This window comes from Artibeus jamaicensis, unplaced genomic scaffold, assembly GCF_021234435.1.
Source record: "Artibeus jamaicensis isolate MK-2021 breed Jamaican fruit bat unplaced genomic scaffold, CSHL_Jam_final contig_332, whole genome shotgun sequence".
NCBI classification, from domain to species: Eukaryota; Metazoa; Chordata; class Mammalia; order Chiroptera; family Phyllostomidae; genus Artibeus; species Artibeus jamaicensis.
In genome coordinates this window covers 25793681-25811640 of record NW_026521788.1, presented here as the reverse complement: position 1 = coordinate 25811640, position 17960 = coordinate 25793681, and the positions used below count along the sequence as shown (strand labels likewise).

General features: G+C 33.7%; 1 protein-coding gene across 2 annotated transcripts in view; it reads right to left on the bottom strand.

Moving 5' to 3' along the window:
• Positions 1–17960, bottom strand: part of ADK (adenosine kinase) — a 596970-nt gene that overhangs the window by 291946 nt on the left and 287064 nt on the right. For both annotated transcript variants that reach the window (XM_037130487.2, XM_037130488.2), the window contains exons 5-6: positions 11030–11202; positions 6223–6331 (exon numbers count right to left, since the gene is read on the bottom strand). In XM_037130487.2, coding sequence (XP_036986382.1) covers positions 6223–6331; positions 11030–11202 — 282 coding nt within the window. The remainder of the gene's footprint in view (positions 1–6222; positions 6332–11029; positions 11203–17960) is intronic.

Here is a 17960-nt window from a genome sequence, read left to right as displayed (position 1 = left end):
AATAAGTCAAAAGGCAATGAAAACATTTGTTCAACCTGTATCTTGCATTAATCTCCAAAGTTTAAAATTATTCCTATAAGTCTAAATTTGCAAGCTGATTTGTGCTTTCCAGTGTATTTGAAACTTGGAAGGACACTTTTTCTCATGAAAAAAAGTTACTAGAAATAATGCATAGATTTCTATGCAAAATCCTCTGTATTCACAATTCAGTCCAAAACATAAAAGTTTGATCGAAAATATTAGAAAAAATTACTGCAACATTAGTAATTATACATAGATGAACAGCTAGATAATATTAGCTGAAAGCTCTTAAAATTATTTTTAAATGACAAAATGGGAGCTAGAGAGTTTTATAGAATCCACAAAAACATCTCAGGGAGCTTCTGAGGTTGAGCCAACACAAGACTAATTTAAGACTAATTTCTCACCACAATTTGGGATTTCCGCTGTTACTTGATTATTCTCTGTAACACATTTATTAGCAATGATTTTGGTCATTCAGACATTCAAACAGTGTAAGGGAAATAATATAATTTGGGGATAGGGAAAGAAAAAATAACTAGGTTAACTGACAACTGAATGTGCAGTTTAAAATAAATAACTTGTTCCAGGAAAACAGTATAGAACAGTGGACACAGAGATAAATCATGGTAAGTTATTAACAGGTTCAAATTCAAAGTAAAACATTAGGCAATTTTGCAGAAAAAGGGAATCATCTAAAAAGGGAAAAACAAAGTCAACCTGGGGGTTTCCACTTCTGACCAAGTTGGAATAAATAAGTTGGATTTACACTTCCCTATAAAAAAAACCAGCTATAAAAATGGACAAAATACATGAAACAACAATATTCAGATACTGGACAGTAATTAAAGAAGGGACCAAATAAGGTGATCCCTACAATTACTCAAACTTACTCCCTGGAGGGAGTTGCAGGCTGCAGTGCAGGCAAAGAGTCCAGTAGTCCCCATATTCAGGGAGGCCAAGGTCCTGAGCACACGGAAGGGCAGAATACCGAACAGCGAGCTACAAAGTGAGAACCTGGAGATCTACAGGGGTTTCCCACTGAGTCTTCAGTACATGTGTATGAGGAAACAACCCAATGCCAAAGTAAGAGCCAGATAAAAACACATATGTGATAGAATTAGTGGACAAGGACATAAAAAACAGATTTTATAACTATGTTCCAAAATTCAGAAATAGCAGATGGCAACATGAGATTTAAAGTAGACATGGCAGGAGTAAAAAAGGCCCAAATCAAATTTCCACAGATAAGACTATGTCTGGAAAAAAAAATACACGAGGTGGGATTAATGGCAGATGCAATGGAAATGATCAGTAATTATACAAAAAGGACAGAGAGAAAATAGAAAAAATAAAAGAGCATCACTGAGTTATGGAATGGCTTCGATAAGCCTAATATTAAATGAGTCCTCCAAGGTGGATGGATAGGTGTGGACAGAGAACATTTATTTACAGAAAATTTTCCAAACTGAACAAACCCCAATAACAACAAAAAGAAATCTCTACCAAGGTCCATCATAACAAAATTTCTTAAAACCAATAAATAAGAGAGTATTTTAAAAGCTGAGATAGTAAAAAAATATCTATTAGATAAGGAGGAACAATGATAAAAATAACAATAGATTTCCCTTTAAAAATTAATGCAAGGCTAAAGATAGGAGAGAACAGGAACTGGATTTATCCTCTAGCCTGAAACTACAAAAACAGACTCGATGAATGAAACAATGATTCTCAAAACAGTAAACATCAAGAATTAAAAATAGGCATCATTGAGAGATGGAAAATAATCTAGGTAAGCCAAAAAGTTGAATCAGCTTACTGCTTTGAGAGAGTTCCCAGGCTAAAGCACAAGAAGCAGGTAGTGGAGTGGAGCCCAGTGAGTGGAGGAAAAGGAGCTGACAGGGAAGACTACAGTGGTGAGAGTACAGAGGCCATCATGGGCAAGCCCTTATTATATGAAATGTTAGGGACTTATTTGAGGAACAGAAGATGATCAAAACTATGAACTGTAAAATGACAACTATCAACAACTAAACCTAAAAATCAAACAAACTAAGCAAACACCTAGAACAGGAACGTAACCACAAAAATGGAGATCACATGGAGGGTTATCAGTGGGGAGGGGATAGGAGGAGAATGGGGGAAAAGGTACAGGGAATAAGAAACATAAATGGTAGGTACAGCATAGACAGGGGGAGGATAAGAATATTCTAAAGTGGGGGAATGCTAGTGGGATGGGAATGCAGGGCCCTTGGCAAGAGATAAATGGGAGAAAGAAAGTGGGACAACTGTAATAGCATAATCAATAAAACATTTACCAAATAAAGAAAAGGGGAGAAGATGAAGGATGGGAGGATTGAAAGAGTAGTAAATGAAATACAAAATAAGTAGAAAAATGTGAATAATGACAATTAAATCAACCTTGACTTAGATTTCCCATAAAAAGTTCTACAAGACAGTAAAGCTATGTCTACAGAGTACTTTGTTCAAAAAATATTATACCAAACATGTTGTCATTAATGGACAAAAGCAACAAAAGTAAATAAAAACTCATGGGGCAGGTGGAGGTGGGCAAAGGGGGAAAAACAGGGATATGTGCAATAGTGTCAACAGTAAAAGTAAAGTTTAAAATATCAAGCCCTAGCTGGTGTAGCTCAATGGATTGAGGGCGGGCTTGCAAACCAAAGGATCATGGTTCGATTCCCAGTGGGGGCACATGCCTGGGCTGCAGTCCAGTTCCCAGCAGAGAATGCACGAGAGGCAAAGATACATTGACATTTCTCTCCCTCTCTCCTTTCCTTTCCCCTCTAAAGATAAATAAATAAAAATCTTTTTAAAAAATCAAGAAGACAGGAGCTTTAAGGCCTTCCTTGGAGGAAAAATGATGATAAAATGCACTCGATCATAATAAACAATAAAGGTATAGGGAAAATGAGGTAAAGTAATTGGAAACCATTTAATCATTTAAGTGTAGAACTAAGATTGTATGAATTATAGTTACAGAATATAATGCAAATATTTAAAATCTAAAAATGTAAAAATAAAATAAAAATATAACTACCCTAAATCAAGAGGCAAGTTGAAACATTGAGTGCTAATTTTCTCATTTTTCATAGCACATTAATATTGTGTTGAAAAGGAAATAAATAGGAAAATCTAATGTCTCTAATTTCCCAATCTTGTTCACAAGCCTTAAAAGAAATATTTCAAGTAAAAAAAGAAACAGGATATATGCCAGTCTGTTGCTAATGTAAATACCTGAGATTTTCAAAAACATCACATAACCAGTGATCCCTAATCACCTACTAACAAGGAGTTTGGTTTAAACATGGATAAACTGAGTTTACATGCCATAAATGGGACACCTGCTATAAAGGTGGTAAAAAAAAAAAGGGCCAATAAACCAAAGGAGAATACTGAAATAGGCACATTCAACTTCAGTTTACCAGGCCATTTTTTCGATGTGAACTCTGCAGCTTCACTGGATTATGTGATAAAGGAAATTATCAAGGTTTTGAATTTTCCTGATGCTCATGGCCGTTAGTAATTTACAGAATAGTGAGAAGAAAAACTTCTCGGTATGTAGATTATCTAGTTTATTTTATTACATAATGCAGACAGATGTCTTAATTTTGGAAATTTACTGAATAGACATACTGAGGTGCTTCCTTAGATCAAGAACTTTGTGTAACTAAAGAGCTCCCAGAATTTCAACTTGTTAAAACATCAGAAGTTTATGATGATGATTTGAGAAGACTGCTGACCCTATAGACTCTGAAAGTACAGAGCAGAGCAATCCACTTGATTTGATTAAGTACTGATATACTTACTCAATCTAAAATTGTAGTTTGATCTCTTAACCCTTCTCATCCAGAAAAAAAAGAAGGTGGCTCATGGACATAGACAACAAAACAGTATGGTGATTGCCATAGGGAAGGGCAGTTGGGTGAGGTAGAAATGTGTAAAGGGGGGGATAAATGGTGATGGACAGAGACTTGGGGTGGTAAACACGAAATCTATATATAATTTTACTAACCAATGTCATCCACATAAATTCAGTGAGAATAAAAAACAAAATAAATTAAAAAATAACATTTTGTTTTGAGAATATGCTTTAAAATAAAGACTAGTCTGGATGATCTGTGTTCAAAAATAATTAAAGATTTAAAAGAACTACAGAATGGCCCTGACTGGTGTGGCTCAGTGGGTTGGGCATTGTCCTGCAAACTGAAAGGTCAGCAATTCAGTTCTGGTCAGGACACATGCCTGGACTGCACACCAGGGGCATGTGAAAGGCAACTGATTGATGTTTCTCCGGCACATTGATGTTTCTCTCCCTCTCTTTCTCCCTCCCTTTCTCTCTAAAATTAATAAATAAATAATCTTAAAAATAAAAAATGCAGAATGTCTTCATAGAAATAACATTATATTTATATTTCAGAAGATATTTCACAAATTTTAATAAGCAAATATTATACTCTTAGTTGTTAGCAAAATGAACATTTGTTGAACATCCACCAATAATAAAAGTATCCCAGGTATCCAATATGAGTCTAATATTTTCAGAACTATTTTAAAATAGCCAAACTCTGAGCAAATCATAGATTTACCTAGAAATGTAAAAGCATTCTTTTGCTGAAATAAAAGCTACAAGCTAACAGCTATCTTCAGAGATATCAGCTGGAATCCATTTACTTAAATATTTGTTTCTAGCTGAATATACTACTCAAGTTCCAAAAATAGTTCATTTTTCTTTATAAACTTGACCAAAACTAATCCCTTCATACTTTATACAAAATGGCACTTATAAGAATCCCATCCACCCAAACTTGGCTACATGGGTCGCATGTGCATAACTTAAAACTATGAGTTGTTTCCAAGTTAGTTCATAACTCAGGATCCAATTACTATATATTGAAATACAATTATAACTGTCAGTTAAAAATAATTTTCCATCATAATATATTGTCATATGTCATAGTCAGTATAAACAATATAACAAATAATGCCAAAATTTAAACCATGTGCTCTTTGAAATCAGACTTTCAAGTGTAAGGTAGTTCAAAATAGTATACAAATCTCCCTAAAAAGGTACGTTACAAAAATATGCTACCAGGAAGTTAATCAACAAAAGAACATTCCGCAAAATAAAATAGATGATCAAGAGAGAAAAATTTTTAGTTTTTGAAATATTTTTCTCTCAAACTGGCAGAAGTGTAACATGTCTTTCCTCATTATGATCCTCTCAATGGAAGCATTTGCTTAACAGTCATAAAGGGGTAGGGTTCGCTATAGAGAGGAATCGATAACAACCTTGTAAAGTCTACAGCAGTGCACATAAACAAGCAGTAGCAGACATTACCACTAGACTGAAAGAAATAATTGTATTTTCAATAAACACACTCCTATTAGATAATCAATTTTTTACACATCTTACCAGCTGTTTCACAGATCAGGTAGTGAGTGGCAGAGCTGTTATATCAAAATCATATACTATATGCTTATGAGGTGCTTTTAATTTTTCATAGATATCTACTAATTTAAGATCAGGCACATTTAATTCATATTAAATAAAAACAAGGTATTCATGTGGTAATTAATTCAGGAGGATTTTTAGACCAGTCTTATCTTAGAAATAAATTCTTACCAATTATTTTGTATGTCACAAGACTGAGTAATTCAAATTACATGCTGCCCTTATTCCCAGATTTAAGAGATTTGTCACAATCAATGTTTCTGAAGTATTAAATTAAAAGGTGTCATGGTAATTGCTATGGAATAAATAGCAATTAAGATTTTTTAGGTAAATAAGCTAAAGCTGTTTGCAGTGAATGTTCATACTACTATTTCCCCATAAAATGCATGTATCATTCACAAGTAGCCCAAAATTATTTTTAAAATTTTTCAAAATTACTTCAAAAGATCTTAAGAAACTGATTTAATATAGAATTTAATACTTGGTTAAGAAATATCTATATATAATGTATCTAAAAAGAGGTAGATTTGAAGGTAAATAATAATTATGTCACTACAGAATGAACATATTACTGTTTTCTATTTTTAATAGTGAACATATGCTTTGAGATGAGTAAATAATTTGCCAGATAAGTTAAAGACAATTATTTAAAATTTTACATTAGCTAACAACTATAATTTATAGTGTAAATTTATACCAGAAATTTGAATTAGGTAAATACTTACTGCTATATAATAAACTCTAGCTTTCTCTACCAACATCCAGTTTTTCTCTATATCAAGATGTTTTTCTTTTTTATAACAATTGGCAGCAGCAAGATTAGCCACAAGGGACCTAAAACAAGAACAATGAAAGTCAAGTAGGTTTTCTTTCATATATAAATAGCTAATTCTTTTTATTGCAAACTTATGCATTTTTAAACAGTTAATTAATAATAATTTCTGCAAACTTTGTTTTACACTTTAATATAGTTGTATATTAATTTTAATAAATATGAATAAAACTAATTTTAAAAACTTTGATAATTCTGTGTTGCCTTTGAGATAAACAGAAATGTTAATACTTGTTCTAAATACTTGTTCTGTTATTTTGAAGAATGGCATTTAAGTTTCCTTTTTATGCTTAAATGATAAGATTATCTACTATTTACATTTTAATAGTTTAAAATGCAGTTAAGAAATAAAAAAGCTACAATGCCATTATGCATAAAAATATGCAAATAAAAACTTAAGTTTTTAAGTATCAACATACTGTACATTTATTATTTAACCTAATGCTTTGAAAGCCAAATATGGGACTAATTTAACAAAACACTCATATATCAGACTATATTTACTATGTATAATTTGCAAAACATTACGTGTTAAGGACTGGAGTAAATTTAAACTAGTTTCCACAGCTGAAAACTCCATGCCCTGGTCCAGTTTAACAGCTAAAAATTCTAAGCAGGATACACATTTAAAATCTTTCTACAAGTGCCACATAAGAGTTTTTTCGTTTTTTAAGATTATTTATTTATTTATAGACAGAGGGGAAGGGAGGAGGAAAGACAGAAACATCAATGTGTGGTTGCCTCTCACATGGCCCCAACTGGGGATCTGGCCCGCAACCCAGGCATGTGCCCTGACTGGGAATCAAACTGGTGACCCTTTGGTTCACAGCCTGCGCTCAATTTACTGAGCTTTACCAACCAGGGCACATATAAGAGTTTTTCATTACTGCTCAATAATTAAACTTAATGAAATAATTATTATTTACATTACATAAAAATTAATAAAAATATTTTTCCTTCTCATTCTGACTCAGAAATGAGAAAACAACTTGACAATTTTTCACTTTTATAATCAATGGTAGCAGTTATGGCTAAACAATGCACATATAACATCTTATCACTTAGGACTGTGGTAATATGATTGGCTTCTCTGTTAAGAAAAGAATAAGTCAATTCTTTACAAAACATATTTCTTTTCATCCATATGTCAATTAATTAGCATATTTATATCTGAGGATACATCTGCTTATGCTCAATTAAATGAATGAAAATAAGAATAATATGCATCAATATATTTATATGCAAATAAGTATATTACAAAGTCGAAATAATTAGTCCTGATTTATAAAAATATATTTAAGTAATCGTGACTTCAGCAAAATTTTGACAAATGTAGTTACTAAATAAAACAAAAATGCCAGAGTGTTGTGGCACAACTGGTTGCTTGTTGTCCTGAAAAATGAAAGTTATCACTTCAATTACCACTCAGAGCACCTGTCTGGGTTGCAGGTTTGGTCCCTGTTGGGGAGCATATGAGAAGCAACCAATTGATTGTTTCTCTCCCCCTCTTTCTTTCTCCTTCCCTTTCTCTAAATAAACAAACCAACAAATAAAATCTTAAGAAAATAAATAAAAAAAACAGTGGAATTAGCATAGGTAGCTAATTAATAAAGGAAGGGAGCAAATAGAATCAGACTTTAAGCTTAATAAACTAGGAAGTTGAATCAGATATTATGCCTAATCTACCAGGTAGTGGAATTGGACAGTAAACCTGATTTGCCAGGAAGGCACAGCATTCACAGGCTTTACAGGGATCAGCCACATCCTTCATGAGGGTACTTAATCCCTGAAGTGGGCAAGGAGAATCAGCTAGCTGGGATTACTGAGGAAGAGATAAAAACAGCAGGGGAAATGCCTTTGCAAGGTATGTGCTGTACAGGCCAGGATGACCCAGGAGTGGGTAAGCGCATGAACAGTAGAAACCAGATGACACAGCAGAACTTTGGTGAATGTGTAGTAAGAGTCAAAATAGCAACATAAACGTGCCGGGTGAAGCTTGAGAAAAGGATTAGCTTGGATGACGGTATGGGATCCTGGAAGATTCAAAAAAGGGACTGGTTAGGGGAAGGCCCAGCATAAGCACCCCAGGAAGCAGGTTGGACAGTTTGAAAGAAAACCTGTGCCTACCCAAAAACCAAGAAAATACATAGAGAATTATCAGGGATCTCAGGGCAATTGCTGCTAGAGCCTGCCTGCCGTCTATACTCCAGGGGATGTATTATTTTCCTTCACCCCAATAAATCTTGCCACTATGCTTAAACTTCTCTCACAAGTGTGCCCTTTCAAATTCCCTCCTCATGATGCCACATGAACCCATTTTCACCAGTATCAGCATCAGCTACTAAACTCTATGTTGATAATAAAACTAGTCTTTGACAGGAAACTACATAGTTTTTCCAAAAGAAAAATACAAGAACTCTTATTATCCAAATTATTTGGTTCAGAGTTTGGAGAATGAGAACCTGGATCAAGAAAAATACTGCATTATCTAAACTCTTTGATTGCTGAGTTTTGCAAAGTGGTAGCAAGTGTTACCAGCCCTTTTTAAAACAATTTATTCAAATCTGTTAGGTTTCACAATTTGAATAATGAGTTAGATAAGAAAGAGTTCCCCAGTTTCTGATACCTAGTATTATTTGAACAGTACTAATCATTATAACCGTAATATTAGTATGTAAATTAAGCTGTTAACATCAGGGAGAACTAATACTGACAGAACTGCTCTTTAAAATAGCAATTTAGCAACACAAATAATTTATCGATTTTACTCTAGCCTGAGCAGTGGCAGAGGCAAAACTTGATCCACATCTGTCTAATGGGAAAACTTTGTACCTGCCTATTACTGTTGGTTTTAGAAAAACTAAAAAGGGGAAAGGTCTAAATAAGTATATTTCAAATATGTTTCAACAATAGATGGTTTATTTATTAAATCTTAAAACTGCAACTTTTTTATACATAAAAAATAAAATCACAAAAGGATTTGAAAGATTTTAACACTATTTTTGAATGTTACATTTTAGTTCTTTAATGACTACTGCCCAGAACAGTGTCATTTTCTCAACATATCCCTGCTGGAAGTCAAAGAATAAGCAAAAATAAAAGGGTAAGAAAGGGGAATTAAAAAAAAGAAGAGTAAGAAGAAAAGAAAGAAAACGTAGCAAGTAAGACAGGAGGGAAAAGAAGAGAGACAGGAATATAAAATTCCTAGTGAATCACTAAAAAAGATCATCTTTGGTGATTCTAACAATACTTAGACTTTGTTTTTCCCTTGCAAAGGAAACAAAAAGCCTATGCTGAGGAGCAATATGGTAATAATGCTGTTAGCAATGTATGAATGTACTGAAGGGAAACCTCCATGCAATTGCCAAAGACAAATACAACCAATGCCTGGAAGGCCCTGAAGGACATATTTAAAGTTCACATAAAAAAGAATTTTTGCCCTGGCTGGTGTAGCTCAGTGGACTGAGTGTGGGCCTGTGAACCAGACAATCGCAGTTCGAATCCCAGTCAGGGTACATACCAGGGTTGCAGGCCAGTTCCCTGCAGGCCAGTTCCCAGCAGGGGACGCACAAAAGGCAACCATACATTGATGTTTCTCTCCCTCTCTCCTTCCCTTCCCCTCTAAAGATAAATAAATAAAATTAAAAAAAAAAAAAAAAAAAGAATTTTTATGGTCTGGCTGGTGTAGCTCAGTGGATAGAGCGTGGGCCTGCAAATCAAAGGATCACGGTTGGATTCCCAGTCAGGGCACATGCCTGGGTTGCAGGCTGCTTCCCTGCAGGCCAGTTCCCAGTAGGGGACACACGAAAGGCAACCACACATTGATGTTTCTCTCCCTCTCTCCTTCCCCCCTTCCCCTCTAAAGATAAATAAATTAATTAATTAAATTTAAAAAATCTAAACAAAAAACAAAAAACATTAAAAAAAAGAATTTTTATTAAGTAAAATTATATAGAAATGCAATGGGTTGTTTTTCTTTTTTGTACCCTAAACCAATGATGTGTTTATTGATTTTTAGAGAGAAAGAGCAAAGGTAAAAGAGAGAAACATAAATATGAGGGAGAAACACAGATCAGTTGGTTCCCATATGTGCCACAACTGGGGACTGAACTCCACAACACAGGTATGTGCCCTGACTGGGAACTGAACCCACAACTTTGGTGTATGGGATGATACTCCAACCAACTGAACCACCTGGGCATGTCAAAGAGTTATTTCTTGAGTGGTGTATTACTCATGACTGAAGTTGTTTCATATGGATGAATGACTATTTGTCAGACATGCCTTAGATGACCTAATTCACATGAGACTGGATATAATGGAGTGTTTTATGTCAAAAAATACATATGAATATGTATGTGTGTATTCTAACATTCCAATTTCAAGATATAGTGAAGACAATATTTCTTTCTAATGCCAGTTTGGCAAGATAAACTAGCTACAAGACATTTAGTAAAATGTATTGTAGACTCTAGACTAGATAATCTAGAAAATTTAATTCCATTTTACCTCCTGAATACAACAGCAGGCTCAACAAAGGCAGAATTTTTAAAAAAGAAAAAAATGATATAAGAAAGAGCTTATTTAATATTAAAAGCAATTATGAACATGAGTCTAAGTTCCAAATATAGACTGGAATTCAGATTCTACCAGTACTTGAATAACCAGTCAGTATAAGCTTCCCCGGGAATTACACTGACCTGTTGCCACCAGTGATACATGCAGCGCAGGTTCCTGTCGGCTGTTCATTCTGCTCATAGTAATGAGCGTCCACATGGGCTTCAGCAGCTTTTTTCTTCAGGATCTCCCCAAATTTATCTATCCCGATGCATCCAAAAAATGTTGCTGCTTTCTGTGGCTTCTGAATCATCCACTGAAAAACAGAAACATAAATAATTTTAGTGATTCAGAAAATGGCGCATTCAGTATGCCATAGACAGGGGCACCAAAGGGATATCTCATTAGCAGCTGTGGCTATTATGAATGGAATTCCAAACCTGTATCACCACTTATGATAACAAATCTGATATAACAACCACATAAAATCTTATTACACTACTTTTGGGAAGAGAAATAGAGCACATTGGTTAAGAACTCAGAATCTAGTCAAATAGAACTCAGGTCAATGGGACTTAATAGAGAAAAGTGACAGTGATTACCAATAGAAGTAGTATAGCCATGCAATTCATTAAAAGCCCAGCATCTATAATGAAGACTGTCTGGGTTCAAATCCTGGCCCTGTCACTTATTAGCTGCACGAGCAATAACCTGTCACTTAGCATTTCTACACTTCATTTTCCTCATCTGCAAATGAAAAAAAAATTTAAATATACCTTATAAAGTTGTTGAGAACTAAATTAAATAATGTAAGTTAAGGTAAAAGCATTACTGAGCCTAATACACACCACATAGTAAATGATTTGCATTAGCTGTGGTTGTCACTATTATTGTTATACTTGTAGTAATTGGTATATAAATTAAGTTAAACTATACTTATGTCTAATAAATTATTTTTTTTAATTTTTAGTCATAAGAAAAGATGAAATAATGCCACTTGTGACAACATGGGTGGATCTTGAGAATATCATGCTGAACAAAATAAGTCAGACAAAAAAACATCAAGAATCATATGCTTTCACTCATATGTGGAATATAAAATAGAAAGCAACAAACAAGACAAAAAAACCCAAAAACTCATAGACACAGACAACAGTATGATGGTTACCAGAGGGAAAGGGGGTGAAGGGATATTATAAAGGGGGGGGCCAAATACATGGTGATGAAAGGAAACAACTTTGGCTGGTGAATGCAGAACCCAATACACAGATGATGCTTTATGGAACTGTACACTTGAAACCTACATAATCTTATTAATCAATGTCACCCCAATAAATATAATGAAATTTTTAAAAAATCACAGAAATGTTGAAAATTCGAATTTTAACATCTCATCTTTCGTTAGTGTCATAACATTAATTTATTTGCAATAAATTAATAACTGGATTTCTTCTAAACTGCATATTCTTCACTGATATGAAACATTACATTTCATAATTAGCTTAAATTGCTAAGGTTTCCAATTAGCAATTCTAAAGCCACCATGTATTTTGTTTCTAAGACTTACAGTTTAAAAAAATACTCAACAAATGAAGCCAAAAGACACAAAATATATCACATTCTCAAACATTTGGTGAATAAAAAATGTGGGTATATCTGAAAGTTAAAGGGATGATAACAGAAACAAAAGATAACATAGAGAAAACTGTAAAAGTTTACGTAAAAGATACAGTAACTATCTGACAATCTAACAACCCTACTTCTAGGGATTTATCCTGAAGATAAGCATTTACAAATGTAAAACAACATATGTATAGGTATTTTCTTTTAAATTAGTTTTGTTTCTTTTTACTTTCCTACTATGGCCACTGAATATTTAAAATTACTGGTGACTCACATTTGGGTTCCTAAGCCTCACCTCATTTTTTTGAACTCTTGTTCCTTCATTCTGTTCTGGTTGAATGTTTATTTCTTCCTTCTCTCCCAAATCACTGATGTGAGTTTCAGTTTCCTTCCCCTCACTGTTGGTTCCCTGTACATATTTCTTTATTTCACTTCTCATGCCCTTCACTACTTCTGCTATTTTGTGTCCATACTCAAACATTTCTGCGAGAATTTTGATTACTAGTGTTTTAAATTCTGCATCTGATAGGCTAGCTATCTCTTCACCATTTAGGTTTTTTTCCTAGAGTTTTGATCTGCTCTTTCATTTGGACCATTTTTTGTGTTTGTCTGTGCATCTGTTTCGTTGTAAGGGGCGGAGGCTTAGCTATTAGCCAGGGTACAGCAACCCACTTTGCTGCATTGTGGCGCTATGTGTGGGGAGAGGTCAGAGAGGGAACAATGCTGCTTGCTCAGCTCTTAACTGGCTTTCAGTCACTTCCCCTGCTACTCACAAGCAAATTGGCCCCTTCTGGTGCTGATTCCAGGGTGGGTGGGCTTGTGTACATTCTAGGACCCCATAGGTCTCCCCAATGAAATCTCCAGCCACTGTAACCCCCACATCTGTACCCCAACTGAGGACTGAAACCACAACCTCAGTGTGTGCCTGACTGAAAATTGAATCCCCAACCTTCTGGTGTATATATAGGATGATGCTCCAACTAACTAAGCCACCTGGCCAGGGCATAAACTTGACTTTTGAAACATTAAAAGTACATATTTTCACAAGTGAAATTCAATTTAAACTTAAATTTCAAATTCAAATAGAAAAAAAAACAAATGATAGAGTTGAATATAACAGAAATTTAAAAATCAAAGAAAATATCAAATTATAACTACATAAAGAAAATACAAATGACATGTCAACATATAATTTTTGAACATACTAATTAATATAAGGGACAAAAACAAAAAAAAATCCTGAAATGTAATAGTAGGTTTACCAATGCTATTGGTAAAACGATTTTGCATGCATTGTAGGATAGAGCAAATTAATATAAAGTTGATGCTGTTGATAAGTATGCTTCCACTGTATAAGTGCAGTAAGATATGGAACGGGGCAAGGGAAGAAGGATGCAAGCAAAAAATCCGAGGGATACTGTCTTAAACAAATGGTTTAATTTAGCATCATCAATAAGGCAAGAAACATTATGTATCTTGTGCTTTGATGTAATGAGAAATATACAGCATCATTTATGTAGTATTCGTGCCAAAAATGTTTAACCTGAATCTAATGATGGGGACACAATGAAATAAATCCAGACTATGACACATTCTGTAAGCAACTATCAAGTCTTCTTAAAAGAAGGAAATACCTAGAAAGAGCTCCTCCCTCCAAAAAAAGGTGGCAGGAAGAATTGTTACAGATCAAAGTAAAGAAATATGACAAATACATGCAATATGTAATCCTTACTGGATCCTAGGTTAAGAATAAGATCAAACAGCTATAAGAATACTACTAATATTATTGAAATTGGAATACTACCTATTATATAAAAAGAATTGTATCAATTCAAAATTTCTCAAACAGGGGATGAATAATTCAAAATGGTTCAAGAACATATATTCCTGAAAGAGAAAATGTGATGAAATTTTAATAATTGGTAGATCTATGTGAAGAATATACAGTTCAATTTACTACTCTTGCTACTTTTCTTTAAGATAGAAAATTTTCAGAATTAAAGAGTGGGCCAAAGATACTGTAACTAAATCAATCATTCTGTATAAAGAATAATAATATCTTAAGTTTATCTATTCAATTTTCAGATTTTCAATCCATTTTCTAAAATGAGTAAATCACATGAAGTAGTTAGTATTTTAAAATGCATCACTATCAGTGGCTAATAAATTTTAAATACTTTAAACCAGACTTAGACAAAGTATAAATACAACAGCTGAGAATATGTGTTGTTCTACACATTAACTTTATTCATGTAGAAAGCTTGGTTAAATAATCAACCATGTCCGTTTTATGTAGGAAAATACAAAAACAAAGATAATAGAAAATTTTACTATGATTGTTTAAATAACTATATGCCATCAAAATAATAGAAAATGTCATTCAGTGAAAATGAAGTCATTATAATGTAATTCAGCCTAATTATAATAAAATTTACATGTTCAAATTATAGTCTGAAAAAGGGCATATATCAACTCACTAGCAGGCCTATTTCTGACTTATAAAACCTCCATAATCAGGATTTAAATGAATTGAAATGTTTTCATTATAAATAAATATTACTTAAACCTGAGAGACAAAAAATGAACAAATAATGAAAATTTTCAGCAGGTTTGTTGCATATAATTTGATTGTAAAATATTTCATCACAAGAAACTGGCTAACACTCTGGCTATGGTTGTCATCTGCATATTTAGGAAACTGACAAAATGTGAGACCTTTACATTTGATCAGTAATTTCTACTCAAAGGTCAGTATTAAATTTAAAATTAAGAATTTACTAAGCCAAAGTAGACACAACAAAAGACAGAAGCCATGCTCAGTGCTTCAAAGCACTTAATCCAGCTAAGTAAAGATGATATATACAAGAAAGTTTAAATGGATTAAAAATCAATTACTTGAAAGTTTATAAATTAATTTGCTAGTAGTTCTGTTAAAATTTTAGCATATCTCTAACATTATCTCAAATACAATGTGCTAACCAACACCTAACCAGTCTGCTTCCTACCATTCTGACATCCAAACAATGAACATTTAATGCATGTCTACTAGAGGAAAATGACAGTGGCCCTAATGCAAAGACACCAACACAACATTTTCAGATTCTCCAAGTAAGCGATTCAACCTTGTTCAAAACCTCTGATTATGTTTCTTCTTTGACCTAAAACAAATCGCCCTGCCTCTATGTTTGTATGTGTACACTGCTTCCTTAAACACCTGCCTTTCACTTTTCCTCTAACCCTAAGGGAGTAAAAGGGCCCAGAATTACCCTTGTGTTGTGAATAACTACAAAACAAAACTACAAGGAAACAACTACAGAATTTTCAAACACTAGCCAGAGCAGGACTGTCATCTCTGATACAAAACAAGGTGAGCCCGGACATCACACAGGTTCTCTACCAGGGGGCCATTTCCAGACTATGGTGCAGAGAGGAAGAAGCCAAACAGAGCCTTACATTCTCCCTGAAATTAGGGACAGAAATAAAATATTCAAGAAGAGTCAGAAGAAAAGAAATTGTGAAAAAAGAGTCTCAGAGTAGAATGAGCTGAAATCCACATAGAGTCACTCTTGAGGCTTTGTCAGGATACCAACCAGTGCATGTTTAAGGAACGTATAAAATCGTAGGAATCTACATAAATGCCCTAGGATTACACAGTGACTTTATCAAAGTCTCGAGATTCAAGATTAATGTATACAAATTTAATGTAATTATATACACTCTCAAGGAACAGTTCAAAATTAAAATTCAGAAAATAATGTCATTTACAACAGCATCAAAAAATGAAACATATTGGGACAAATATAAAGCTACCATTTAGAATTGAAGGGCAGATAAAGTGCGTCCCAGATAAAGTCAAGTTAAAGGAGTTCATCATCACCACACCCTTATTATATGAAATGTTAAAGGGACTTATCTAAGAAAAAAAAAGATGATCAAAAATATGAACAGTAAAATGACAACAAATTCACAACTATCAGCAACTGAACCTAAAAAAAAAACCAAAACTAAGCAAACAACTAAAACAGGAACAGAATCACACAAATGGTGATCATACGAAGGGCTTATCAGCAGGGAGAGTGGAGCATGGAGGAAAAGACACAGGGAACAAGAAGCATAAATGGTAGGTACAAAATAGATAGGAGGAGGTTAAGAATAGTATATGAAATGAGGAAGCCAAAGAATATGTATGTATGACCCGTGGAAACGAACTAAGGGGAGAGGGTACTGTCACGGAGAGGACAGCAAATGGTCAGAGAAGGAAGGTACAGGGCAGAGGGGAGAAAAGGGAGAAAAAAATGAGACAACTGAAATAGCATAATCAATAAAATACACTTAAAAATATAAGATAATATGCCAAAGACCTATATATAAAACACTACAAAAGTTTGCTTAAGAAAAAACTATATAAATCTATACTATGTGCATAAATTAGAACACTCAATATTCTTAAGATAGAAATTCTCCCCCAAAACATTCATGGAGTCGCTGCAACCTTAATCAAAATCTCAATAGGTTTTCTGAAGATATCAAAAATCTGATTGTATAATCAGCAGTAAAAAAAAGGAACTACAATAGCCAAAGCCTAAGAGGTATGTCAGTGTTAATAGAAACTAACATGGCTAAATCCCAATTTTTTAAAAATATCATGTTGATAATACAACTGATGATCTTGGAAGCATGTTTTAAGAATTTGAAATAGACTAAAAGGAAATGCACTTTAGTTCATTAAATGATACCTATTATTACAATAGGGTCAATTTTATACTGTAAGTAACTACACCTAGCTGTAGAACACGAAAACCGCAGCTATAATTGGTAACTTTAAATAAATAAGCCAATGTTGTTGAAAAACAGTTGAATTCAATTTTAAAAGCAAAAGAAAGGCAGACTGCCACCAGAAAACATGGAGGAGGGAGGAGGGAGATTAACTGTATCTGAGGGGGGACCAGAAAAGACTTCCAGAGATGGGTGACGTTATCAACTTGTATTTGAAGGATGGGCATAATTTTCAAAAATGGCTATGAACTGGAAGTAAAGGTACAGCACAGATTACATGCCTCCTTTTCCTGTCTTGGAAATTTTATCCTGGTTTTCCTAAGGTAACAGAAATTCTATTTATTAAATAGTTCCAAACAACTTAGTAAGTATTTATTTCCTAATAACTGAGCACCTGTTGTGCCCTGTAAAATTCTCAAAACTTGGAATCATTTCTAGTGTCACACTGATTTTTGTGCAATACTTGTTTTTCACTACAGAAACCACCAAAAAAAAAAAAACAACCAAAAAACAGTTTTCAAAGTATGTGATACCACCAAAAGGAAAGTAGCAATGTAATGTTAAAATAAAAATATCTTTTCAAAAAATAATCTTGAATCTCGAGACTTTGATAAAGTCACTGTGTAATCCTAGGGCATTTATGTAGATTCTTACGATTTTATACGTTCCTTAAAC